Source organism: Echeneis naucrates, chromosome 16 (genome assembly GCF_900963305.1).
Source record: "Echeneis naucrates chromosome 16, fEcheNa1.1, whole genome shotgun sequence".
NCBI lineage: Eukaryota > Metazoa > Chordata > Actinopteri > Carangiformes > Echeneidae > Echeneis > Echeneis naucrates.
Window position 1 is genome coordinate 8,241,967 of NC_042526.1, and position 27,096 is coordinate 8,269,062.

General features: G+C 40.9%; 3 protein-coding genes and 1 non-coding gene across 9 annotated transcripts in view; 2 read left to right on the forward strand and 2 right to left on the reverse strand.

Annotated features, from left to right (window-relative positions):
* Nucleotides 1-1,028: 1,028 nt before the first annotated feature.
* On the forward strand, nucleotides 1,029-8,219 carry atp6v1e1a (ATPase H+ transporting V1 subunit E1a). Of its 5 annotated transcripts, none has more exons than XM_029522680.1 (10): nucleotides 1,029-1,177; nucleotides 1,606-1,671; nucleotides 2,046-2,155; nucleotides 3,044-3,110; nucleotides 3,466-3,555; nucleotides 3,645-3,713; nucleotides 3,847-3,941; nucleotides 4,124-4,211; nucleotides 4,682-4,790; nucleotides 8,095-8,219. In XM_029522680.1, the coding sequence occupies exons 1-9, from the start codon at nucleotides 1,145-1,147 to the stop codon at nucleotides 4,742-4,744; spliced, it is 681 nt and encodes a 226-aa protein (XP_029378540.1). In that variant the 5' UTR covers nucleotides 1,029-1,144; the 3' UTR covers nucleotides 4,745-4,790; nucleotides 8,095-8,219. The 5 variants fall into 5 exon arrangements, with proteins under 5 accessions (XP_029378540.1, XP_029378538.1, XP_029378537.1 ...); XM_029522678.1 differs by lacking the exon at nucleotides 8,095-8,219 and adding an exon at nucleotides 5,499-5,824; XM_029522677.1 differs by lacking the exon at nucleotides 8,095-8,219 and having other exon boundaries at nucleotides 4,682-5,818.
* On the reverse strand, nucleotides 5,737-13,579 carry slc25a18 (solute carrier family 25 member 18). Of its 2 annotated transcripts, XM_029522676.1 has the most exons (11): nucleotides 13,477-13,579; nucleotides 12,013-12,358; nucleotides 11,681-11,803; nucleotides 10,831-10,886; nucleotides 10,510-10,600; nucleotides 10,194-10,202; nucleotides 9,775-9,890; nucleotides 8,721-8,886; nucleotides 8,088-8,260; nucleotides 7,273-7,348; nucleotides 5,737-7,171 (listed from the first exon to the last, which is right to left on the reverse strand). In XM_029522676.1, the coding sequence occupies exons 2-11, from the start codon at nucleotides 12,030-12,032 to the stop codon at nucleotides 7,030-7,032; spliced, it is 972 nt and encodes a 323-aa protein (XP_029378536.1). In that variant the 5' UTR covers nucleotides 12,033-12,358; nucleotides 13,477-13,579; the 3' UTR covers nucleotides 5,737-7,029. The 2 variants fall into 2 exon arrangements, with proteins under 2 accessions (XP_029378536.1, XP_029378535.1); XM_029522675.1 differs by lacking the exon at nucleotides 10,194-10,202 and having other exon boundaries at nucleotides 8,721-8,910.
* On the reverse strand, nucleotides 9,658-9,730 carry trnaa-agc (transfer RNA alanine (anticodon AGC)). The gene has a single exon. It is a non-coding gene; the product is annotated as a tRNA-Ala (tRNA).
* A 2,778-nt stretch (nucleotides 13,580-16,357) lies between the features above and the next one.
* Nucleotides 16,358-27,096, forward strand: part of cecr2 (CECR2 histone acetyl-lysine reader) — a 30,687-nt gene continuing 19,948 nt past the window's right edge. The window contains exon 1 of the mRNA XM_029523038.1: nucleotides 16,358-16,617. Coding sequence (XP_029378898.1) covers nucleotides 16,498-16,617 — 120 coding nt within the window. The 5' untranslated portion in view covers nucleotides 16,358-16,497. The remainder of the gene's footprint in view (nucleotides 16,618-27,096) is intronic.

A 27,096-nucleotide genomic window follows, 5' to 3' on the forward strand; every position in this document is an offset into this window, starting at 1 on the left:
TGCATATATGTACATTTCCTTTTGTATTTTTTTGATTTATTTATTTTTGTCTTTCCTTTTTTTTCAAGATAGAAACACCGGAGTCCTAGTATATTTCCACATGCCTGGCAGCAAAACTATTTCTGATTCAGATTCTGCACATTACGCGGCTCCAATGGCTAACATCAAACGATCCTCATTCATTTAACATGACACTTATATCTTTTAGCTCGCTCCTTTCCACATGAAATAATGATCTTCCCCTGTGAGGAGCTTTTGGTCTGCAGGCTGCAGCTAGCTGTAACGACACACGTTATTTCATACATGCAGTAGACGTCCTTTTTGGAGCCGCTTTCTTACCGAGCTGAGTCCAAAGGCAGCCAGGAGCCGACAGAGAGCCGGCCGGTCCCCCAGCAGCAGTGACCGCAGAGGGGCGGACCTCCGCTGGAGCAGCGCCGGTACACGGTGTGCTCCGAGAGCCTCACAAGCGACACACACACACACACAACAACAACGGGCTTCCTGCCAACGCCTTCAAAATAACACTCTGTTTAATCAGCGGAGGGTTTCTGTCGTTGTTGTTGTTTTGTTTTTAGAAAACTACCGCTAAAGTAACAAATGGTGTGATGTTTCCAATTAAAATCGTCGACCTCTCCAAAGTTAAAATCGGAAGGTGCAAACGACCACTGTGCAGGTTTAAGATATTGAGAAGAAATGGTTATCATACGACAAATTATCACTCCAGAAATTTAACGCAAAAAAAAAAACGTCAATCAACAACAAAAATGCGCTGAAACCGTACAGATCCAGGGTCAATGGAGAAGTGCATCAACACTTCCTGAGTCCCAATCGGCTGTATTATGTTTGTTGTGGATAAAAGCATTACGGAATAATCATGTTAATCTGGAATTATTTGAAAAGCTGTCCGATGAGTGTCCAGGTGCTTTAAAAACAAGGAGAGAGGAGGAGCTGCCGTCCATAATCCAGCCGCCTTTTATTTTGAAAGTTAAAACCGGACGTCGTGTTTCGTCTTCGTCGTCCAACTCGACTTGAAGCTGTCCAGACTTCACTCCTGTTTTCCTGATTTCGAGCCGAGAAAGTGCTCGGGAAGACTCTGCTTTTTTTGAAAACACTGTTCAAAAACAGACACGTTTTAACAGTAAACATGGCGCTGACAGATGCCGACGTGCAGAAACAGGTAAAGCGGAAGATGTTGGGTTTGTGAATTTACGTGTTAACTAAACCGATTGAAGTAATTTAGTCCGTTCAGGTAAACATGACAAATGTTAGCAGACGGGCTGGACCCCTTAACGCACACTTCATGTCTGTTCACGTGTCTTATTTAACTTTTCCAAAGTTTCAGCTCATTTTGCTTGTGCTTCGATCATTTAACAACTTCTTTCTGTCGAACAACACCGGAAAACAAACTAAACGGGGACAGGTTAGCGGTCCCTGACGCGCTCGGTTATTATGAGTCACGTGAATCTCTCGCCTGTAATTTGAAACAACTTAGACGTGTCGCTGCGAGTTTTTTAAGTTTTGAATCGATTCGTAGGAAATGGCCGAAAGGCGGCCTGTACAGGGTGAGCTCTGTGTAACCTCTGGTGTGTTAACCTCCTGTTGCAGATCAAGCACATGATGGCCTTCATTGAACAGGAGGCCAGTGAGAAGGTTGAGGAGATTGATGCTAAGGTAATGGGAGCCCATCTGTCTGCCAAGTCTTGTGATTCACGCTCATTCTACCTTGTTTGCATGTCCACCAGCATCATGGTTGTACCCTTTTTTTTATTATTCTGGTTTCGATTGGATTCAGTGATATGGTGGTTATATGTAGCATGAAATTCCTGGTTAATACACATAATCATAACACCATCCAGGCTTTTTGGCTGTCTGCTTACAGGTGTGTCATGATATTTCAACATCTCAGCGAGTATCATGGTGCCTGTCAGAGGAAAACGGGATACTCCAAAATATACACCATTACCAGACTATAAAAAGAATACTGGTCATGCAATAAGCACAGATAATGGCTGTTGACAAGTCTTGACATACTCATCTGTTTACAGGCAGAGGAAGAGTTCAACATTGAGAAAGGCCGTCTGGTGCAGACTCAAAGGGTGAAAATAATGGAACACTACGAAAAGAAGGAAAAGCAGATTGAACAACATAAGAAAATGTGAGTTGCTGGTGGTTTTGTGATTTCTTGTGCATTAGCTTAAAAAAATGATCTACAAAGAGCGATAGGTTCAGCAATATTCTTGTTTGAGTCATTATTGAAATTTTGTTGTGTTCAACTTTAATACACTGTTCCAGACTTTATGCTGCTAAAGTCTGGAACAGTCTTTCAGAAGATGTGAGAGAGGCCTCAACTCTGACAAAGTTTAAATCCAGGCTGAAAACATTTCTATGTAGGTGTGCATATGACAACTTAAAGTATTTTAACTGCACTTTTTTAGCTTTTAATTCATTCAATTCAGTCACTTTTTTATGATTTATGTAATGATTCTATCTACCTTCTTGTACATTTTTCTGTATCTGTCAAGCACTTTGAATTTCCCTGGGTACGAATTGTGCTCTATAAATAAACTTGCCTTGCCTAAATAATGCCAAACAGTGAAAGCATTTCCTTATTTAATGTGCAGAAACATAGATTTGAACCAAGAGACAAGGCTAATGGGGTATTGGGTTCTCCAGGAAACACAGTGCTATTCAGAGTCTCTCTGTCTAATGAAAACCATTTAAAATCTGGACCTTCATACTCAGTACATTGACTTTGAAGTCCACTTCTCAGAGAGAGAGAAAAGAAATATCTGCAAACTCCTTCAGTTCTGACCAGATTTCCTTTCCCCGCCACTGTCATGCTTGTCTTTTAAGTCTTTGTCTGCTAGACTTCAACTACATCATCTCCCACTGTCCTGACTTTTAGTCATGTGACCTCACTCATTTATTCACATCTACTTGTTAATTTCCAGCTCTATAAAAATAAACATGCATCAGGTTTGTTGTATTGCTTGTTAATGTATGCTGCCAATTATCCAATTAACTTCTTTTCACACTGTCACAGCCAGATGTCCAACCTGATGAACCAAGCGAGGCTAAAGGTGTTGAAGGCCCGTGATGACATGATCATGGTTAGAGATTATGCTTGTATATTACCCGTACGGCATTCAGTTCATGCCATACAAATAATTTACAATTACAACTGGGCTGTATACATAAGATACATTTATATACAAATATGTTTAATTTTCTCTCATTTAAACCTGAATAAAATTCTGACATTTCAAATAGATTCACCACCTCACTGTGGCAGAATGGATATTCAGTATTTTATCACAAAATTCTATTTATTTGCACCTTGTTTAAAAGACATGTGATGCCAAAGTATCTGAATAACAATTTTAATAAACAATATGTCTACGTTTGAACTGATCTAAATTGATTAGATTTTTTTCTCATTTTTCTTCATGTCTATTTTTTACTCAGGATTTGTTGAACGAGGCCCGTCAACGACTTGCAGAGATTGCAAAGGATCCTGCTAGATACGCCACCTTATTGGAGGGCCTGATACTTCAGGTAAATTCTCCAACTGCTCTCCTGATCCAACAACAGACTAACTTGTTGGTTATATATTTTTCCATGATTTGTAGTTTTCTGCTTTTCAGGGATTCTATCAACTGCTGGAACCTAAGGTCACCATTCGCTGTCGGCAGCAGGATGTAGAAATGGTTCAGGTGAGGTTAAGACGACTATTGTTTCGTAGGTTGTGGTTGATGTAACAGGTACTGCATTAAGAGTATTTGCACATTTGTGATATTTGATTACATTTTTTTTATTGTCGTCATCTTCTGCGTTATTACCTGACAGGCTGCAGTTAAGAAGAACACCCCAATATACAAGGCAGCAGTGAAGAGCAACATAGATGTCAAAATTGATCAAGAATGTTTTCTTCCGTCAGAGATGTAAGATGATTCAAAGTATTTGAACATCCACTGCTGGGCTTTCATTTTTTTTTTAAATATATATTTTAAGAATTCAACATTTTTAAACTGTCACTGTGATTGACAAAGGTGAAGAAAAGAAAGATTTGAGTTGATTTAGGTTTTTAAGTATTTACAAAAATGTCTACTCTCTGTTTTAACAGCTGTGGAGGAGTAGAAGTGTATAATGCCAATGGAAAGATCAAGGTGTCTAACACTTTGGAGAGCAGACTAGAACTTATGGCATATCAGGTAAAGGAGCCTTGACTGGACATTCAAATTAAAATAATTTCATTTTGATATCAACAACATTTTAAATGCTGTCTGCTGCTCACCTGAAGAGGGCAGCAGAGCCCAGGAGGTGTTCTAGTAAGTTCTGGTTGAAAATAAAACCATGTTAATTCATGCATGATTAGTGGTTAGTCATGGTAACCACTAACTGACCAAATGCTAAGTGGTTGTAATTTATTGGAGGAATCTACCTAAGAGTAATTTAAATGTATTTGTGCTTTGAGTGTAGAATAGCTGCCCTTGGATGAATTAGATTTGATCAAGGGTCTTATGAAAGAGCAAAGCAAAAGAAAAGATGTTTGTCAAAAGGTCAATAAATTAAATAAGTAAGAGACATCGAAGAGGATTACTTTAAGGATTTATGCTGATTTTTAATTTTTATTGACTTGTGTGAGTGTTTCCCATTGATATCCTGACTTTTCCTTTGATAGATGATACCTGAAATCAGAGTGAACTTGTTTGGTGCCAACCCCAACCGCAAATTCACAGATTAACAGCAGATTTGAAGGGAGCAGTGAGACCAAAGATGGGATACTTAAGGTGACCACAGACTATCATCATCATGCACAGCAGTCTGCACAATCACCTTCCAGTCATTAGGGTTGAAGAAATCCCTAGTTTACTAAAGATGGTGCCATGGATGTGTTGAGTTATCTTTTTATTTTTGTACTAATGAACAGATTAATTTGATGTGGGCACTTTCACTTATGTTAAAATGCACTCTGATTTATCTCTCCTTGAAATGTCTGATGGACTGCTGTTGTTTTGGGAAAACAATCACTCTTTACTAACTGATGAAACTAATCAAAGCTACATGTTGAAGACACCAAAGATACACATTTCCCTACACACAAGCTATGTCCCATTTCAGGGACTGCATCCTTCTAATTCTGTTTTAGAAGAATGAGTGTCCAGTCATATAGTTGATGCAATTAGATTTCTATTTCAACGCTTCCGTCATATGCAGCCGACAAATGCGTCGTCCTTTTCTGTGGAAACCAAGGATCCAATAGGCAAAATCCTTTGAAGCCCTGTGTATCTCAAGCGTACAGTTTTCAAGGTATTATTGAGTTGGGGTGGTTCAGCTGTTAAAGCCAAGGAACATAAAACCTTAGGTTTCTGGGGGAAAAAATTAAAGCCAAGGATGCTAAACCCGAGGGGTGGCGCTTTGCAACACGATATGCAAAACTACATTTCTCCAGAGACCAGACTATCCCATTTTAACTCATCCTTCATGGTCTTCATCAGATACAAAGGACTGCTCTTTTCTGGACCTTGTTCTCTGATGGACACAGCCCCTGAATCTGAACCAAGCTATAGTCTACATGTTTTGCTGGCCACACTTTTTAATGAGGTTCATTGTATGTTCAGTGAACTGTTTGATTGTGTGAGTCTATGTGGACAGAGAAAGGATGTTAACCATTGTTTCAAAGCCCATAACCCACAGAAACCAAAGAAATAAATGCATAAATACACAAAGAAATCAGCATGTATGAGATATCTTTATTTACAGCTTGTAAACAGACAGTTTACTCAGTCTATGCTCACTCTACAATGAGGAAAATGTAGTTGCCTAGGTACACTAACACTAATGTCTTGCATTAAAAATGTAAAAAAAAAAAAAAAAACAACAACAACAAAAAGATGCTTTTAGTGCCAACTAGTGGACTTCAGTAATGGCAAACAGCTGGCAAGACGGTGCCATACTCCCTCCATGAGTAACAAATTCAATTGTCCTTGCTAAGTTGGACTCAAGAAGCAAACGATAGCTCAACACCACCAGTTCTGCTGAATTCATTTAAGACTTACAGTTTTGATTCTTTAGTAACTATCAGCAATGATAAGGCTTTAAATGCATTTTTTAAAGTTATTGTGCGTGCATCATTTAAAGCAACATTTTTGCTTTATGTACACTTAAGCAGAAAGAAAACAACCTTCGGCTGATGTTTTATTGAAACAATAGTTTCAATAAAACAGAGAAGCCGAAAGCTGTTCAGTTTAATTCCAAGCTGTGAAGAAGAGAAAGTCAAGGCTACGAGACAGCGGCCAAGTAGGCTAACCTCTGGCCCTTAGACAGGAAGTGAGCTGAATGTTAGGGTATATTGCACGCTAATACAGGGATTAAAGCATTACCATCAGATTAACAAATGACTTTAGAGACACTAACAGGCAGCACCTCCCAATCCAGTGAAGGGATCCAAGATTACAACTCAAACCTCACAGATGGAGTGGGAGGAATGCGTAACAGGCCGAAATAGATTGAGCTCTTCTTCCAGAGGAACACATCAAGTCTTGGATGTTATTTGTTGGGGACACAATAAACAGATAAAGACTGAAAGGGAGAATTTGTCACTAGCATTAAATGATGTATCTTCATCGTGACCGTAGAAATGGTCAGATTGATAGGCATTTTAGTCAGCAGCCACAAACAACAGCAGCAGCTCTTTCTTAACCAGGCAGAAAGGAAGAGCCCCAGAAACACTGCAACAAGCGCACGGGGATCAACCAGACAACTTGCGACACAGACGCTCAGATTAGTCACACACATACTCAGGACCCTGTTTTACCTACCTAGGGAAACTTGATTAGTGTGAACCGGTCGGTCCACATTGTTAAATACAGCTTCTTCATATCTCTGACCCTTCCTCTTCCTTTGGTAGGCAGATCATGGCTGCCTTTTCTTTCTCTCTGTATTCAACAATCTCTGTGGTGCCATGCAGTCACTGCATATTGTGTGTGTACAGTGATAACACAGCTGCCACCACTATAAAAAGCCCCGCTATCCCAGCAAACCCAGCACCATCTCTCCTACCCCAAGAAAGTAGACTCCCTGTGCAATGCCAAAAAGAGGTGCTATGACTAAAGCACGACATGTGGCACCCTTTAAGAACGCTGATGGGCCCTCTCGTTTCATGATGCGCCTACAAAAAGCAAACCGGGAGACAATCAAGGGGAAAACATTGAGAAAAGCAGATGTTACCTGGGCCTTTTACATTCATTTTATTTAAGCATATACTTGTACCTTGTGCAGTCAATGATTCCTCTGTATGTGTCCTCCCCCTCTCCTTTTTGCAAGGTCTGCAGACGAGTCTTTATTACTGTATTGGTGTTTAAAAGAAAGATGCACCATCATTGCATAAACTGAAAGATGGAGTGTCAGTTCCAGCAGACAAAGCCAATGTGGCCACACATGACAAACACTAGATGAGTGTAAATGTTACCATAGCAGCACATTTCCCAAAGAATTCCTTATTGATGTCAGTTGGAAGATATAATGTAGTGAGAATCTGTTATCTGAAACAAGAAACTACCAGTAACTCAGGCCCAGAGAGGCTGTGGATTGAATTAAAAAAGGATGTGTTTTATGATTATGTATTCAAGTTTTCATTTGATGAGGAAGATTTGGTTGCATAATCATTAAGAAAAAAAATATATATAATTGAAATATAGCGTTAGCTTTAGAGGTAAATTTGATTCGTCTAGAGCAGTGGTTCTCAACCTTCTTTCAGTGAAGAAACCCCTGGAAATAATTTTTTTACCCTACCCCCCCAATGGTTAGGGCGTACTCGGCTAAAAAAAAAAAAAAAACCCTAAACCATTTTTGGGGGCTTTTGAATTTTTTTTTTTTTTTTTAATCTCTCATACCCCCGGGAGTGCTCTCCAGTACCCCCATTTGAGAACCATTGGTCTAGAACACACGAAATAGAAAGTAAGCATTGCAGCGCTGGGTGGGTGCACACACCTGCTGTCTAACCACAGACCTAAGCCCCCTCTCCAACTTCATATGCACATCTAATTTCCCCCCCCTCTATTTTGATGTATTTTTCTCCCACTCACCATCCAGTGGTGTTACGGCAATAGCTGCCACGGAGCCTGCAGTGCAGCCTGCCATAAAGGACTGCCAGAATGGAGACCGGGCCTGCACAGCACCCTGACCACCTGCTCTTTCCTGGCCCAGAGCATTCAGGTTGGCAAACAGCGGGAAATAAATCATCGAGAAAGGGACATCCCTGATTGAGAAAAATAGTTAGATTAAATGAGGCGAAGAGGAAAGAACCCCGGAGAAAGGCATCAATATAGGTTTGGGTGAGGTGAAAGACCCTGGATAGCCTGAGAATTAGTGGGTGAACTGAGAGAGAGAGAGAGACATGGTCTCCACTGCAGTACAGCAGCCAGACATAGCTGCGGGGATCTATTGATTAATTGAGAGATGTCTGGAAATAACAACTGTAGCATGAATTATCCAATATAAAGTAATTAAAGCACTGTGGAAAGAGTTTTACACAAGCGTAAAAAAAGTCAATCAGTGACTGCAAGTGAAATTGAAAAAGAATGAACAGAAATAAAGTGGAAATAATTGGTGTGAGGAATACTTTAAAATAATACCAAAGATACATGTACATTTAAAGCAAAAGTAAGAAAAACAGTTAGAACTAAGGTGAGTTGTTAGGGGAGACGTGTGTGTATGACCTCATTAAAGTAGCCCCTGCCCCCCTGTAGAGTCCAGCCAGGCCGCGGGTCCTCAGCAGCTCCACAGTGATGCCAGTGGCTGAGGGTCGCTGTGGAGGGGTTCGCCGGGCCTGTGAAGGGGGCGCCACCAACGATGGAGCTGGACCAGATGAAGCAGCCTGAGCTGCTGTTTGCACAGGCCTTTGTGCAGCTATTAGATAAATGCACAGCGACCCAGGTGAGAAAACACACAAAAGGGTAATGGAAGTTTGCAGCCATTATTACACAGACTTTTTATACCAACCAATGAGGGGTGGGGGTTGTATAAAATGGCACTTAACTGACAATTGACCTTTGAAATATGATCTATTTATAGTATATGTATTTTTTTTTTTTAATTCTTAAGTGTTCTTGAGAGTGAAATAAATATCTCCTGAGTGATAGAAGAAGAAGAAGTAGAAAATAACATAAATGATGGCTTGTAAATGTCCAGGCCCAATTGACCCAATGCTATGTTACATAACGTTAGTTGGCCTTCAATATTTTGCAAATGCCATTTATCGATTTGTAAAATCTATTATTAGTTAACTTGAGCTAATAAAATCTACCCTTTTGCCACCATATTCTTGAGAGACAAAGTCAAATCAAAGTGTACTTTCTTGTCAGTTCTTCTGTACATGATACACAGAGGAATCGAAATTTCGTTTGCCCTTTTGTCCTTTACGGTGTAACATATGGCCAAAGAAAATAAGGTGGAGAGTTTAAAAGAGCAAGAGAAAAAAAAAATACTTAAAAAAAGTACAAAATGAATAAAATAAAAAATTAGACGTTGAATATCTAGACTGTACAATAACGTATAACAAACAAACAATTAATCAATAAATAAATAATTGCAGGAGCGGCGTCATTCATTTCAGAGGTGCAGAGCTGTGCTGTGGGAAATTGTGCAAAAGGACTGTGGAGAATGCGGGCATCGATCCCGCTACCTCTCGCATGCTAAGCGAGCGCTCTACCATTTGAGCTAATTCCCCATGCGGGTGGCGTTTCCTCTGTGTGAAGAAAAAATAAAACTCACCGAGCCTTCCTGCGTCTTGCAGTTGGATTTTTAGCATCTCCATGGGCGTAGTGACCACCACCTGACAGGTCCCAGCCCCACATCCTGCCAGCACCTCCCCCCACAGGGGCAAATGCCTGGAGACACCGTGAATGAGACAACAGTTAAATCCCTGCAAATGTCGATGCACTAACGCTGGGAGTTTCTGCAGCTCCAGCTGATGTCTTGGCAGATGACTGTGATTGTTATTATTAATCAGAATCAGTATCAGAAAATACTTGATCCCCAAGGGGAAATTGCTCTCCTCACAGATGCTCCCATTCAAGAATCTTAAGAAGTGAGGAAAGTATTGACATATCTTTCATTTATAACACAGAAAAACAATTTTTTAGTTTCACTATAAAATGATATCACTGGACTAATAGCAGTACTTCTGGTACCTCTCAGTTCTATATAATGAGATAAAATTGGTATTTGCTTTAATTACTGCTACGGTATAAAACAGACAATTTCTGACTTTAGTCATTCAAGGTAAGATTGCCACACTTCAGGCCATTTGCACCAATCAAAGGCAAAACTATCTGAACTCATGAATGTAGTTTTAATTGACTACATTAATTAATTGAAATAATTAAATCTAATTTTATTTAATAGAATATTATCTCAATATATCCTATAATACGTTTACGGGCTGGCTGTAATATTGTGTATTTTGATGTTGATTAATCATGTGATGGATCAGTGAGGGTAAGTTACCCATCCTTTGAGAGCTTTTGCCTGAAGACATCATTGGCAGCAAGCTTTATGGCTTTTTCTGGTGTAACAAGTGTGAGATTGACTGCAGCACCTATAGAAGGCAAACAGGTCGATGACAGTGACAAACATGCTTCCATTAAGGTACACAAATAGACCTACACAACAGCTTATGGCTCACCCCCATGGGTTGATGGCAGATGACACATGTATTATGATAAAAAGATTTAGGGCTCACAGAACGAACAACTGTCAGTGGCCGTCTAAAGCTTATAGTAAAGCAGAGTTGTGGCATAGCCTGTCACAGGGATTACAAACAAATACCTCTATAGCATCCAAAGTAGCCCTCCGTGCGTATCGTCTTTGCCAGGCAGTCCAGCCTTGAACGACAAAATGGAAACAATAGACATTTTGTCTGTTTCTGTATGAATGTTAAAGTACAACCTAACAATGGTCACAATAAAACCTCCATATTCATGATGGGGCTTTGAAGAGAGAGTTTTCTATGTTTATTTTCAATCGCTGACTCACAGTGGAAAACCACTGTCTGCAAAAATCAGGATGGCCACACCCAGTCATCCACGAGTAACGATGCCCTCCAGATGTGTACAGTGTCATTTAAGGACACAGAAGCTTCCTCTCATTTGACTTTATTCCCAATATTAAATTAAATTGTGTAACTGAACTGTCAGTCCATCAAAAGAACACACTGTGTACTGAAACTCCCCTAATTTGATCCCATGAGTAAATTTTGCAAAGTCTCGCCAAAACTCTGAACCAAATATGGAAAGAGTGTCTAGCTGGATAGCCTCCCCTTCTAAGATTCAGTGGAAAAATATGTGAGATGTGGTCATATAAATAATATTGTCTTGTGTGTTGCTCAAATAAGAGAGTGCTGTTTTCCAGATTAACGATTAGATGTATGATTATATTTTGACGAAGGTTTTTTTTACTCAGACATTGTTTTTGTATTTATTTTCATGCAGAGAAACTGTTTGTCAGTAGGCCTTTCCAACATTAATGATATAGATTACTTTGAGGTTTTTTAAGAATTTAACAAAGCACCATTCAGTGATGCCAAGAAAAACAGACTACAGTATGTCTGTCCTGTGTTTGACTGTTGCAGATCGATAATACCAGTGGCTGACTTTGGGCCAGGGGGAGTCATACTCACATTCCTTTGTAGACTTGGACGCCCTGCTGGTTCTGTAGGCGGGTCTTGGCTAGGTCAATAGGAAATACACATGTCACACCAACCAGGCCTGCCACGCCCCCATTAATCAGCTTAGCAGGGAGGCTGTGAAGGGATCAACAAAAACACATGCACACATGCATGCACAGAACCATTTACACGCAGTCACCGACCCAAACCACACAAATGACACATCCAGTCACAGGCAAAAACACACACACACAAGTTGTAAAACACTAACATTAGTCCAGCTGCTACTTCTACGTTGTGAATGTATCTTCAGAAAGCAAAATAATCAAGACGATTACACTCACCTAACTTTCTTCTCCACCATCCTGCTCGAATTTGGGCTCCAGGCCCACGTCTACTACTCCTCCACCTACTGCTTCTCTTTCCTCCTCCTTTTCCTCTTCCTTACACGTTGGCAAACAGCCCAATATTGGCACCAGCAGCTTAACCCTCACCTACCCACCCACGCCACAAACAGAGCTCACTGATTTTTCTAACGCAGCAGCAGTGAAACGCCTTCTTCTCCTCTCTGGTCCGGCAGGGGTGAACACCCTTTTTCCTGTCGTGGCCAAAACCACTGCTGTTGGACTTGTATTTTCTGGCCAGTCTTCCTGTTTTGCTGTACCTCAAACCAAAAACCAAGCCCACTCCCTGGAACAACAAAACACATGCAGACAATATGGATTAAATACTCGTAAAATGACACCGGTGTCTTTTCATCCCTAAACTGCCCGCAGGTATTTTTCTTTCAAAGTTCCTGTGAGTAGATATTTGTGATGGCTGTATAAGATTTTTTGCAATCATGGTTGTAGAATTAGACCGTTAGCAGTGACTATAAAGACATACAAAATACAGACTTTGTCATTCATAAATGTGAATAGAGGGATATCCCAGGAGTACCACATGGGGACAGAACATCTTGAGCCTCTCTAATCTGCCAGCTAAAAGGGATAAGAGTATTTGATCTAGGAAGGAGGGCAGAACTGAGAATGAGTGGCTTACTAATATTCTTTCTACATTTGAATTACAGCATATACATGGACTACAAATAAGATTTGGATGGAAGTTGGTAAATTAGTTTGAAAGAGTTTTTTCTTCATTATTCTTTGTGGAAGTACAAGAGTTGGTGGCCTAGCCTAAGAATAGTGCACTTTAGATAATGTAGATGCCATTGAAACTGTCTGTATCATTCACAATTCTTGTTTTGATTTCCAAAGCTCTCACTTTTTTTCCCTTTTCCCTTCCTGACTTCCCATTCTCCTCAGCTCCCTAATTAATCTTTCTCTTAATCTCTGTACCTCCCTTCTGTCTCTATTTTTACCACTGTAAACCTTCACTCTATCCTTGCTTGTCTTCTCTGGTGAGCGCAGCTGAAACAATCTCTTTTTGCTTTGTTTATCTTCTCGTGTAAATTTGTGTCATCTACATTTTTGCCCATCACCAGTGCAACTCCAAATATTTCTCCTCTCTCTTTGCCACCTCCAGCTCTCTCTTTTCCTCTGTTCGGTCCTAGTCGCATATTCTCCACATGCCTTTCACTGAGCCTCTTTCTGTGAAACTTTCTTTCAGCTCAGCTCCATTCACACACATTAGTGGCCCTGCCAAAACAGCAACAAGGGTGTCTCACCCCAAGCCAACCCCAAATTGCACTGGAACCCCCTGCTCACACAGTTCACACAGCACAGCCCCACGAGACAGCTTTCAAAAAAAAAAAACAACTTCATTTTCTGCCATCACACGGGCATAGCAGTAGGGAACAGGGGTCTTACCTCTGTCGGTGTATCCCACAGACAGGATCAAGCTGTCCACTTTCCTTTCACTTCAACAATGCATGCAGCAATGGTAGTCAAGCGAGAGCGATATGAGAGAGCCAACCGCCACTCAGGGGCCGTTGCACAAACACTAGCATTGTCCTGCTGCCTCTCATGGTCCCTCCCTCTTGTGGTGACTCCCTGTGTGACACATCCACAGCAACACAACTCGACTTAAACTCATGACTGTGGAGCTGCTGCCACAAACACACAGTAGAGACACAATTATAACCCTGTTTCTGTTGTTTTAAGTAAATATATCCAGGAAAATGTGCAGAGACACAAAAGGCTGCCTTTTCCTAGTAAGCTTTCTATTCAACAACTCTCATGTTGTATAATACCTCAGAGCAAAATCAATGCCACAAATGTATTCACGTTTGGCATTTTGTAGTTCACGGGCCAGGATATGTCAGCAGAATTCTCAGGGTTATGGTGACTAGTAATAAGATCAAGTCCATTAGGCTTAATGAGAATAAATAAAGTAATCAAATTGATTAATGAAAAATTACATGCAATAAGTTAAATGGGATGTGAGAAGAAAAACAGGGGTTAAGATGAATTTGTGTTTAAAGACACTGTGCGCTTTAAACAGCTTGTCTTAGTCCCAGAATTCTCTACAGCTCACTGTTGATGGTTTAAAACTCATTGCTTTGAATTTTAAATTGGACCGATTGGCCATTCAGCTTTGCTTTGAGGAGATTGCTCAATTGCCCAGTAACATCGCTAATCTGGGATTGATAACTCAGAGAATGGCTCACCACTAATACCCTGTCCCACTGACAGCTGCTGTTACCTTTTAGCACGCTGAAGGGCTAAGAACGTGCAGGTTTACAAATCCAAGACAAGACCAAGGTATTTATTTCGATGATTATCGCTCCACCTTTGAACAAAACAGCCTATTAAGAACATAGCCTAAATTAGGTAATGTGGGCTGTTTCGTTGTTCTTATGTCATTCTTATGGTACTCAGTGACCTCTTGGTGACCCTATGACCCTTCCTTTAGCGCTGATATCATGCCTTTGAGTTCAATGTTGCAGACCCCGTTATGTTGCTTTCCAGCACCTTCCCCTGTTTGATGGCATGCTCCACAACTGTCATCAGAACACCAGTAACATGGAGGGAAGTCGAGTGCATCCCACATCGTGGCGATGGCCCATGGACTGTTCGACCCCTTCTCCTTGGGCAAGACGTTGCAGAGCCTTAAGACCTAAGCAACTAAGCTCAAACACACCTTCTATCCAGAGCCAGCTAGACTAGTGAACTCCATACGTCTTAATTGTACTTTCATAAAGTATAGAAATCGGAACCTCAAACACTTTATTAATCTCTTGGGGGAAATTCTGCTGTTTGGTTGGACTAATTATTTTAGATTATTTTATAGATTATTTTTGACTTGCTATATTATACGCTATGTCAAAATGCCTCAATAATTTAGTTGGACAACTTAAAGGATTGTTCCTGCTATATGTCAAGCATCTGTATAGCACAAATTTAGATGTGATCTCTGAGTAATTCAAACCTACCTACCACAATATTTCATCTGACTTCCGCAACCCAACCCTGGATATGCAGATGAAGATGGATGGATGGATGGATTTCATATGACTTGTGACTAAAGAAATGGCTTTGTTCCAAATGGAACTTTTGCTAATTAAGGGTTACTCAACCCACGCTGTATAATAAATATATGTTATAATATTTAATTTCAGTGTGTATGTGGCTAAATACGTGTATATGTTATATAAAATCTATATATGAGAAAGTATATAAGATGATGCTTGGCTCTGTAAACCCTTTCCAGCTTGGCGAACTCCTGAGCACGCCTCTTGCACCACCCTTAGGCCAAAATGTCAATTTACATGTCTCTTAAAACTAATGAAGCTAATTATGGTGAAGCTTTTGAGCTAGAAGGGACCCATTACCTTTCATCTAATGCCACCTTCAGGGCAAATATTGCCACTTTTTGCACAACTGCTAACTAAAAGCAAATACTAAATGCACTGAACTTTGGAGGATGGGTTATGTGTCATCTAGGCCAGATCTAAATCAGAATTAGATTTTCGTCCTTATGAAATCTGTTCTGGTCTGAATACCGCTGTAATATTTATAACAACATTTGTTTTCACATTTTTAAATGGCATGAAAAAAAAAAACAAAAAAACAACCGAATTCGCACAAGCAACACGACTATCAAGTCTGATATTTCGTAGTAAAACAGGACACATGGGCGCGAGTGTCCATCTGTGACACGAGCTTTGTTACTCCCTGTAACCGAGCACAACAATCTAACAGCATGCACTTTTTCAGATATTACGTTGGGGGGAGCCCCTGCACAGCGTATTGTCTAACACAGTCTCAACGACGTTGTTTACAACGTCATTGGCAAATTGAATATGTACCTGACAGATCTCTGCACCGAACTGTGATCGGATGAAAGGACCCCTGGTGAGACATTAAAACAACCAATCGGGGAAAGCACATTAGTGTAACTTCGGAGAAGTTACCTGACTCACACCTCTCAGTTCTTTATTCATTCACCATTCACGAGCATTCCCTTTAAACAGCCGCCGCACTGTCGATCCGGCGGGGTCCCGTAGGTCGCAGACTTTTGCTGCCACGACGAACAGATGAATTCGGCTGCCCACATATTGGACGAATGTGCGTTACAATCGCGAAAGATAAACAGACTCGACATCACAATGCGTTGTTGGGTTAGTATATTGTTTAACGTACGGGGCTAAGTAAGGTCGCCCCCCCCCCTACATCTCGCACAGTGGTATCGCCCTCCCCATCTGTTCAGCTCCGGTGAGACTGATTGAAACAGATTGTAGCGCTCCCGGGTCGCAATGGCAACTGTTGGGACAGGACGGCAGCAGCAAGTTTTGTCGCATTTGTAATGATAAGAAGGCGTTATAAGTCGCTGAAGAAACTACTTTCTGATGTGAGAAATAAACATCACGCAATTTCTCCAGACCGAAAATGTCCCAGGGATGTCCAGTTTCTGTGGAAGAGATCCAGTCTTGGTGGGAAGTCCCCGCCATAGCCCACTTCTGCTCGCTGTTCAGGACAGCATTCAACCTCCCAGACTTTGAAATAGAGGTAAATGACAAATGTGCTCACTTCTATCAGCGTGAATGTGTTTTAATGCGGAAATGAAAAGTTGTTTGTGTCAGCTTTTTTGCCTGCGTGATGTGTCGAGCGCCTTTTCCACCCCACCAGCTATTCGATCAACCAGCTTAGCCGTGTTGTCTGAACTTCTCCTGCGTTAACGTTACTGAGGCAATCCTGTTAGGTAACGAGCTAACCAGCTCATTAGCGCAGCTAACGAAGGCTAGCTCTACAGGCTCATTGCCTCAAAGTTAAATAAACACGTCACAACAGGCGTCTGTAGAATAACGCGGCGGCATAATTTCACGACCCCAATAACACGAATGGATTCCTTTTTTTTTTTCTAGTACCTGCGGATGATCGAAGTAACTTTAGATAAGAACAACAACCATGTGCTAATCGTTTGTTTTCATTTGGCTAGACCAAGCATGTTTGTGTTTAACAATGATCTTAGTTCTGGTCGTTTAAACAACAAGTAAATAAGGTAAAGGTGATACTCATGGGGTGATGTGATTAGGGGGAAAAAGAAAAAAAAATGCGTTATCTCATTTAGATCACCATTTATTAACTGTTGTAAATAATATACAGAGAGCCAAAAGTCACGCTTCAATCTGAAATCTTGTTGGTCTTGCTAGATGCGTTTTGGTGGTGATTTTTGTTCTGGGTTGTTTTGTTTTTTTTTCTCTCTTCCATGCCAGATAAAGTTAAGTTCATGGTGTGAGGTTTGAATTTATTGTCTAGGAGTTTCAAGCCATCTGGCTCGGGTAGCCATAGGGACGCAGATGCTGTTCAGGCATTGTTTGCTTGCCCAAGTCCCGTTTGTCGTGAGAAGCGACGCTTCAAACGCTTGTTTTTCGAGATCACTGGGCTGCAAGAAGTTTCGAGGTTAAAATCTTTCATCCTTCCCGAGTTCTTAGACAGAATAAATTGCGTTTATTATAACGGCGGGACTAATAAATCAACTTTATCGGCGTCTTGAGTTAACAGAACAGAGACATTCACTAAACATCGTTTTCAGTTCGAGAGAGCTCATCGAGATGGTTCATTCCGCAGGAGGTGAATGATTGCACTGTAAAGAAATCTTTGAGGTCAACATCACGCATCAACAGCATCCATCGTTCAATCATTCCCACCCCCTCAGAGAGAGAAACACGCGCAGGCATCGCTTTGTTGTTAAATGGAGAGCGAGCCGGGGGGAGTCGCCCTGCGCTTAGTTTACGTGAAAGTTGAGGGTCTTATGATGTCGCCTCACTCACTGGCGTGTGTTTGGATTCACGCAAGATCCGCATTGTTGAAGCCCACATCGAGTTAGCCAGCTGCAAACGATTGATTGGTTTTCTACTTATCAAACATTTTTAGAGATCACAGAATTATTTCCGTCGTTTCACTTACTGGGGAGCTTGGTTGCTACTCATTGCAATTGATGTATTAATCTTTAACCGCATCACACAACAGATCACGTGTGGCTACACCCCTTAAGATGGATTTCAGGAAAATGTTGAGATTGTCTTAATCTTTAAACTTGACATCTTAATCAGATGCATGTGTCCAAGGTCATGATTCTTTGATTTGCCACAAATTATCTGTAGCCGTAATTATAATAACGACTTGGTAGTAAGCAGGAAAAGAAGTACACTGCTGTAGGTGTTTGACTGTAAGTACATATTATCTTTGTTCCAGACACAGTCTTGCTGATCTTGTTATTGTTCCCTAAAGTGTCAGCTGGTGGACAAGAAATACACTTTAGAGAGAGAGAGAAATTGGTGACCATATGAGAATATGTTACATGTTAAACCTACCAAGGTTCTGAATTGAATACATGTCATAAGCTGAAATGTATGTTCTTACAAAGACCGTCTTGTCATTTGATGATTTGCTCTCTGGTATGTCAACAAGGAAGCAAATTTGTCTTTCTCTTCTCTGCAGGTTGTAGCAAGCTGCTATCTTAGTGTACCAAGTGTACAAATCCAATTCTCCTTTATATCAGTAATTTTAAATCTGCCGAAGTCTAAAGTGGCTGTCTTTGTATGGAGATTTTTGTTCCACTGAATGTCAAGATAAGAGCCAAGCCAGAATTTCACTCTTTGGACATTTATAGTATGTCCAAATTTGTAGATCGTGTTGTACTGGCATAGGCCTGTTGTGTAATCTGAAAATACAATATGCATCTAAAGATGGAACCTAAGAGTCCAGCTCATATAACCCCTTGTCACACCTTCCCCACCACCTCTCATTGTGGCAACAAGTGTGCAGAGTGCTTAAAAGCTCTGCTTTCTCACCTGTGTGCACGTCTCCATTTGTCGAGCAAAGCAAGCTTTTGGACAAATGCCAGTGTTTGTGGTGTTCTAAAATTAGGGAACACAAACTACCTTGATTAAACCCTGTGTTTTTCGCACTAAGGACACTCATAAATGGACTTCCCCAGAAGTATCTAGACGTCTGATATAATAATTTAAAAGGAACAAGCTGACAATGTCCTCTCCAGTGAGTCTGTTTTTTTTTTTTTTTTTTTTTTGTTCTCTGGTAACTAATCAAATGGCCATTTGACTAAACAGTGATGTAGAACGGTAGTCGGCCATTTCTTTTTCCAGATTATTTGGATCTAACGTGTTTACTTTTTGACAATATTGTGTCATAGAACCAAGAGGAAACTGTCATGCAGGCATGTTTGTTTTGCTTAATGCCAAATACCAACAACAAGACAAGCTGGCCTGGGCACTCTCATGGGTGAAGCACCTAAGGTGACTCTTAATTACCTTTCGCTCGATTTGTATAGTCTATGGAAAAGAAAGTCGATTAAAATGATCTACTATAGTAATTTTTCCTCTGCTGATATAACATTGGTTGGGTCATGGCAGGTAGCTCCAGCTGTAAACTTGTTTCTGGATGCACAGGTTAAATTACCCAAGAATCAGTTGTTGGGAAAGGGCTCAGGAAGTAGATGTCATTGGTCATGACAGAGTGGGGGGGTGTCGAGTGATTTCACTCTGGTTTGGGCTTTAGTGTCAACATTCTCTGACATACCATCAGTCCCTCCATGTGGACACAGTATTTTACTTCTGCTGCTGTCGATTTGTGTCAGGCTTTTCTGCCTGGCCCTCCATATTACACACAGAAGAGGTTAATATTGTGCCCACTGAGGGCCTCAAACAGATCTCCTTGTCAGAGTATTTCTTGTATTGTATCTTTTTTTTTTATTGTGATGCCAGCTTTTTGGGAGTGAGAGCTATAAAAAGGTGTGAAGTGCATGCCTCCCTCCAGCGCTGGTTTGTTGTGGAACTCAACTTTATGGGTTCTCTGACATTTGCCATATTTCATCAAAAAAAAAAACAACAAAACACTAAGGAGTGTTTTTGAGATTTGGACTTTTGGAGGCACAAGTATGGAAAATGCAGGATGGCAATGACTACTGACTGACTGTTGTAGTCGTGTCAGTGAAACACCTGTTTTCCTCTTTTAGAAGAAACTTTTGTTAGTTGTACCCTGTGAAACATCTACCAGGCTGGATATTGACAAACTCAGTGAGCCAGTCCAACAGTGCTGCTGTGGTACTGTTGGAGCAGCACTTTTCATTCTATGGTGCTGGTCTGTGATAATGGTGTCTCCTGCAATCTTCTTGGCTAGCCTTACAAAACAGTCCCCTGCACATTGTTCCTGGGCTGATACACTTCACTGTCACTGGTTTCCACTTTCCTCAGGCCGTAGGGAGGTAGCTGGAAAGGGTGTGTTTGTGTGTGTGGGTGAGCTGGACAAGAAAAAATGAGGAGAGGAAGGGGAAAGGGGGGATGTGAAGAAAATTGTCCTAGAGATGCCGGTTAAAGAAGGGAAAGGACAGCAGCATGGAAGAGCAAGAGGGCAATCTCCAGGAAGGAGGTCCAGAGTCAACACAACTGTCTCCCTTTGCTTGCCTTTTTGGTCGCTGTAACGTATATCTGGTCTCTTGGCTGTGTATCTGAAATGATGCCTGAAATCCCACAGCCAACAGACACTACAGGCCTCTGTCACTCGCTCTCCAGTGATGTGTGTTTTATTGCCAGACATAGCCCTCGGTGCCAAAGACCTCTGTCCCTGTCATCTTCCCAGTCCGTGCTCTGCTGGCAGCCTGTTTGGCACATCCGTATGCATTGAATCCATGTATCTTCATCATGTGCTTGTCATCATTGATATTGTTAGGGCTCCTCTTTGGAGATTTTCAATATTAAAGTACAGTTGAGCTAAGACACATGAAACATTTAGAAGACATCAAGCTGTGGCTTGTAATTAAATTTTTCCCTATACAATTTCCAATTTGCTACATTCTCATTCTCTAACACTTCGTTCTGTTAATACTTTTAATGGAAATGGAAATTACACAGTGGTGCTCAAAGAGAACCAGCCAGCAGTCTTGAGATTGATTGTCCTGATGAAGATTAAAGTAGTGGTCTCTGCTATCTAATCAAATCTAATCAAACTTCTGAAATATCTACTTTTCTGTAAGTTTCAAAGGTTAATTGTTAGAACATGGATCTATTTTTAACCTTACATTTTCAACTCTTTGGCCATTTGGGTTACAGCATTTGTTCTTTTTCATCAGGTCTGGTTTAAGTTATGTCCCGGAAGACTTAGTCACACAAGACGCAGTTGGCAGGGGTTTCAAAAGGCATCTTGCTTAATATATCACTGATCATTGACATCTTTTGGTGCCATCTGTTTTTAGCACTGTTCCTGGTAACTTACTCAAGAGAATTTTGTCTTCTGCGATTTTTGAATTGAATGAGTAACCAAAATCTCAAAGAAAATGCACTTTCACTTGACAGAAGTTACAACAAATTTTGGCTTGTCGATCTTCTTTTTGTAATTTCATCCCAGTTTTTAATAATAATAATAAAAGGTTTGTTGTAGGAGCACTAATGGATGAATTCTCTTCAGTGTGGTGTTGAAGATTTGTAACATGACGACAATCTTGTTCATTTTAAATAATTAAATTCGGTTATTTACATCTTTATATTCTCTTTGTTGCGATTAGCAGATTCGGAGCTTGTTGGTCAATGTTGGGATAATTGTTTATTTTTTTTGTTACTAAGTGAATTAGGACTGGGCAATATGGCCTAATTACAACAAATCCGATTCACAATTTAAATCAAATCAATCATTTTTTTCTCTCCCCCTACAATCAGTTTGCAAATGACAAATTGTTCAAAACAAGTTTTAATTACATTTTTTTCCCCTTCTGGAGTTAAAAGGAGATCATAAACAAGCCAAAAAAAGAGATGGAAAGCCTTGCCTGCCAATGTAAACGGTGACAATGTAACCTAACTTTTCAGTAAGCTTAATCTGGTTTCAAACTGACACAGTGCACCCTCAAACTAACTTAAAAAAAAGAAAAACATAAAATATCATCGCAACTGCATCCATGACCGCTTTCCACCGCGCCCCTTTCTTATCATATGGGATGCAGTTTGTAAATGTTTCCAAGACGCTAGGTTGTGTTTTGGCGGTGGTGCTTGGGCTGCAGCGGTCTTCTTCTTTTCGGAGGGAGCAACCACCTTTAAACAAACTTTGCAGCGAAGTGTTGTTTATTCTATATCTGATGCCAAAAACCTGAAGCAACTCCAAATAACCAAAGATACGTTTCCTTTCTTTGGAACGAGCTCTTCACCGTATGTTGTTTGTATATCAAAATTATGGGGGGTGTGCGCACTCTTAACTATGTCAGTTTATTTTGTTTGTTATCTTATGCCTCCAACTAAGACTAACTTTTTAGAAATTCCAGTTTTAGGTTTCTCATCCATGGCTTTTTTTCTTTGCTAATGTTATTTTGATTTAAAAAGAAAAAATCAGGTTAGACTTTTGTTTTAATAATGAACCGAAGTCGTCACACACCCATATTCCACCCACACAGGTATTTGCACTCATTCTGTCTGGTTAGACCTCTTGTCAGGCCTGTGTGGGTGTGTACAGGCTGTACTTAACTGGAAGCTCTCTCCCTCTTCTTTATTTTATTGCACCTGTTAGGGTGGAACGTTGAAATCATTATTGTTTGTTCATAGAGTTGCTTTGATGACATAATTGTCGACAACGATACACCCAACAGCAAAAGAGCTAGATATCTGATCAGCCAGAGTAACATCGATTTGGGTGTGCAGTTTCTTTAAGATCTCTGTAAACATGTATTATCTGTCGTGCTTGTTTAATATCATCCCTCATCATTACCTTCATGCATGCCCAAAGACTAGTTTCACCGTTAATCTCTCCCCAAACGCCATTCATGATTGACATCGTTGCTTCTAGTATCCCATACCAATGTATGGGGTGTTCCCTCTAACCCATCTCTTTCTCTAGCCCCAGCAGACACCCTGTCCCTGAGCCTCAGCCCCTGGCATCACCATGACTAAACCCCAGATGGTGGTTCTTTCTTTCCCTGCCCCCTGGAGGATGGAGGCTCTTCACTCTGGGTGCTGCTGCTGCTGCTACCCTTCTGGGGAGGGGCTCCCTGTTTTTTTTGTAAAGCCCCCCTGTGTGATTGTAAAAGAAGATTTAGTCCTATTAGGTCTGGTAAATAAGCGAGAGCAGGCTGCCTGTGAGCACGTCCTTGTTTCTGTTGTCTACAAGGAAAATGGATTAACAAGGGGAATGGGATCAAGGCTTAAGTGTTGCTCCATCATGGCCCAACTTCAGACAGACACACACTTTTGCCAATCCACAGTTTTTGTGGATTATAGCTGCAGATACCAGTTACTTAATAGGTGTTACCAACCTGGCCTCAAGTTAGGGGGGCTTTTATGTGAGGGCCAAGTTTGGTTGGTGGTGCAGCTGTGTGGCAATACTTAAAAAAAAAAGTGGAGGGTGGCGCAAGTGATTATTATTATTTTTTTTTTTATTACTGTTATTACTCTTTGATATCTCCTCACATATCATCAGTTATCAGTAACTGAAACCACAGAAAATGTGTTTACATTTAATGTATGCCTGCTTTACCTCCATTGTCATTTCCAAGGAGGAGATTGAAACGTCCCTGTAACACAGCAATGATCCTCTTTCATCCCAGATCTGTGCTGTTCTCTCATCCTTTGCATCCCTTCCCTTTCTTTCCATCTCTCCCACCCACTGACACATCCCCTGCTCAGCCCTTCTTAAAGCCTCACAGACACCAACCTCTGACACTTTCCTTTCCAGATCAGACTACACATAACACCCTTAAAACTTTTTCACACTCTGTGAATACCCCTCAAAGATCAAGAACCTTTTTGCATGTCTTTTTTTAATACCCTCCCTTGCGTGCACTGTGAGAGAAGCTTTGTAAGATGTTGTTGCCCCTCCCCCAATTGTGATTGACAAGTAAGAGCAGAAGTACATGTATCAGATGGTTTCACATGGGGACTGTGTGCCTAGAGGGGGAGGTAGAGGGGGCATATACACTGGGGTTTGTTTCAGCCAGTTCCATTGTTGCCGCTCCCCATGGTTCCCTCTCTCTGTCTCCAGTCTGGGGCGGCATCCCTCCACTGTTGCTTTCTCCTTCTGTGTTTTTGCTGCCTCTTATGAAGCATATATAAGCAGAGTGAGCCAAAACAAGTGATGAGTACTTCACCAACCCAGGACTTGGCGAGTAAGAGCCTTTGAAGGCTTCCTGGTTATCTTCTGTGTTCAACCTGCCATGAAACTGTGTTTTGGTTGTGTTGGTGTGTATCTGTCTGTCTGACTCAACATTACAGTAAGAGGTGGTAAAGCAATATCTATTCTGGAACATGCTGCTGTTTCTTCCTATAGACAAAAAAAAGAGTAGGCACAGGAAGTGCGATAAAGAGGTGGAGAGCACTGAAAGGCTATTTTTTTTTTTTTTAGAGCAGTTCTGAGGACGGATATCTCTCTGCTAAAGGACAGGATAGATCTGTGGGGCTTTTATGAGGGTCCTGACTAGCACACAGTTTGCTGAAGACATGGGTTACAGCCAATTACAGGACAAAATAAAGTTTGTCCGGTTGTCATACTTTGCAAGTGTTTTCCAACACTACATATCTCTGTATATTGTTTGTTTCCACAATATTAATTGTCCATCCATTTTTTCTTTCCTGCTGCTTAGCCATTATCTGGTCTGAATAAGGGTTCAGTTCTAAAGCAGCCCAGTTAAAAAAACAAAAAAAAAAAAAAGTGAGAGCATACTGTTCCTCTTACTAGTGACAGAATGAAATACAATGCAGGAAAGCTGGTTTTAGGAATAGAACCATGACTCTGTAGGCTCATCATTAATCATACCTCAAGGTAGCAAGCTGACAGTCATTTGAATTTTCATTTGATGATTCCCAGGTGAGTATCTGAAACATAATATTCAAGAAATGTGTGGTTTTTCATATTTAATTAGCAAGAGCGGCACCTTGTCAGATGATGCTGTTTTTAGCAGTGTTTTTATTTTATTTTATTTTTTTTGAAGACCTCTGCATTGGCACCCCTGTTGCATCATGGATTGGCCTCATTCAGATAAATTAGGGGGCTGGGTTTTTTCACAGAGGTCAGTCTGAATGAGGCCGAAGCACCTTGGGAGCTTTGCGCTGTTGTTTGGGAATGTCAGGACCTTGACACGCTACACTGACTTCAAAGAAATAGAGCCAACAAGACTCAATGCTATGTCACCACATGTCTTCTGTTAAATGTTTCATTTAAATAGTGCAAATACTATAGACAATGGCCAGCTGGCTGTAGACATGCTCAGAATAAAATTAGAAAATCTGTCTATTTATTAATTCCACCTTTTTATTAAGTTTTACTTCATCTTGCACTGAAATCCTCGATTGAGTTAAAATTTATTGACATCACATACAGTTTTTCCAGTTTTAAAATAACAGATGTACAGAGTATCTTCAACTTTTCATGCCGATTTTGGATACATAATTTAATTTATTGTCATCTTCTATTCCCAGTATGCTGTTTAATTTCAAACATTTTATGTAAAGGGTACCTTTTTGTTTATCTCCGCTGTGAAGCAACATTTCCTCTTAATTTAAGTCTAATCCATTGACCTCCAAGGCTACAAGTCATCTGTGTCATGCAGTGGTCAAAATGATGGCTTATTTGTGTACGTACGTGCACATACATGGTGTGTCTTTATGCAGTCAGACAATGGGACCATTGGGATGTCAACTGAAGCAGGAAGCTCCTTTTTATATGAGGAAGTTGATGACGTGGCTTCTTTAGAGCAGACAGTGGAAGTGTGAAACATGCTCCTGCAATGGGTGGCCTCCCATCTCTTGTGCTTAATGATCCTCACCCACATAGCCAGAGAGCCAGGACAAGGCAAATGATCCTTATCTGTCTGGAAAGCGCTTGCGTCCAGAAGGCTCTCTCCACTGTTTGTTTTTACTAGTGTTTGGCCAAATTTGCCCTCACATTGGCACTATAGTAAAATTCATCTGAAAGTTGAAATTACCCTTTCAGGTGGTATATGAGTTAAATTTAGTGTTGCCACTGTTCCCACACCTTGTTGAAAACAACCCATAGTCATTTCTTTCTCTTCACATGTTTTCATGAGCAAATGGTGTCCTTTGGAAGCTCTATTTGCTTTAACGTGTCAAAATGCGGGTTGCAGCAGAAGTGCAGAAAATGACAAACAGACCTGTTGTAAATCAGGAATGGCTGTGCAGGCTATTCAGCCAACAGCTTCTTATTTAATGCAGTCAGATATATCTGGCAATATGCTGATGCTTTCCTCTGATCAGATGAAGAGTACATCCTGAGGATGCGAGGGCGTCTTCCTGTGGTGTTACGGCAATGTATGTGTGTTTGTCATGTGGCAGGAGGCGGTTGCATGTGGGGGTGGAGGGTGTTGTCAGATGATGGTTCCTGGAGGAACCATGTGTGAGCTGAAAGTGGGTGGGGAGTGGGGGAGGAAGAAATAAAGAAAGAAGCAAAGGAGAGAAGAGCCTTTACACAACAAACAGGCCTCCCTTCCCCCTCCAGCTATCCATGCATACGTTCTCCAACTGTTGGTGATATAGACCCCAGAGGAGCTGTTAACAGCAGTGGCATGGAAAGTGTTTGCTGTGAGGGTAGCCAGAGGCCAACCCCCTGATACTGAGGTCTCTGTGGCTCTGTCACAGCCTTGGAGCTGTTGCACTGCTTATCACAAGCCCTTCTCCCTTTTCTACTGCCGACATGGGCCAGGCACAAATACACAAATTTATGTCTGCTTTCTTTCTGTCTCGAGAGATTTAGTTTGTGACACATGATGAGGCCCTATTGTCTACTTAGACAAGCACATTTTACTGTTATCTGCAAATGTAGACGGCCTGCTTTGCCTTTAAGTCTGCTTGAAATATCAGTTTTGCCTTCATGCTTCATCTCTTCAAAAAATAAAATCACACCCTATGCTTCTTGGTTATTTGTTTCTTTAACATTTACCACTCAGGTACTGAAAACTTGTTAGTACTTCCTTTTGGTGTTCATCTCTGGTTGGTATCATTAAACCCTGCGTTGATTATGTGGTATTACTCAATTTCT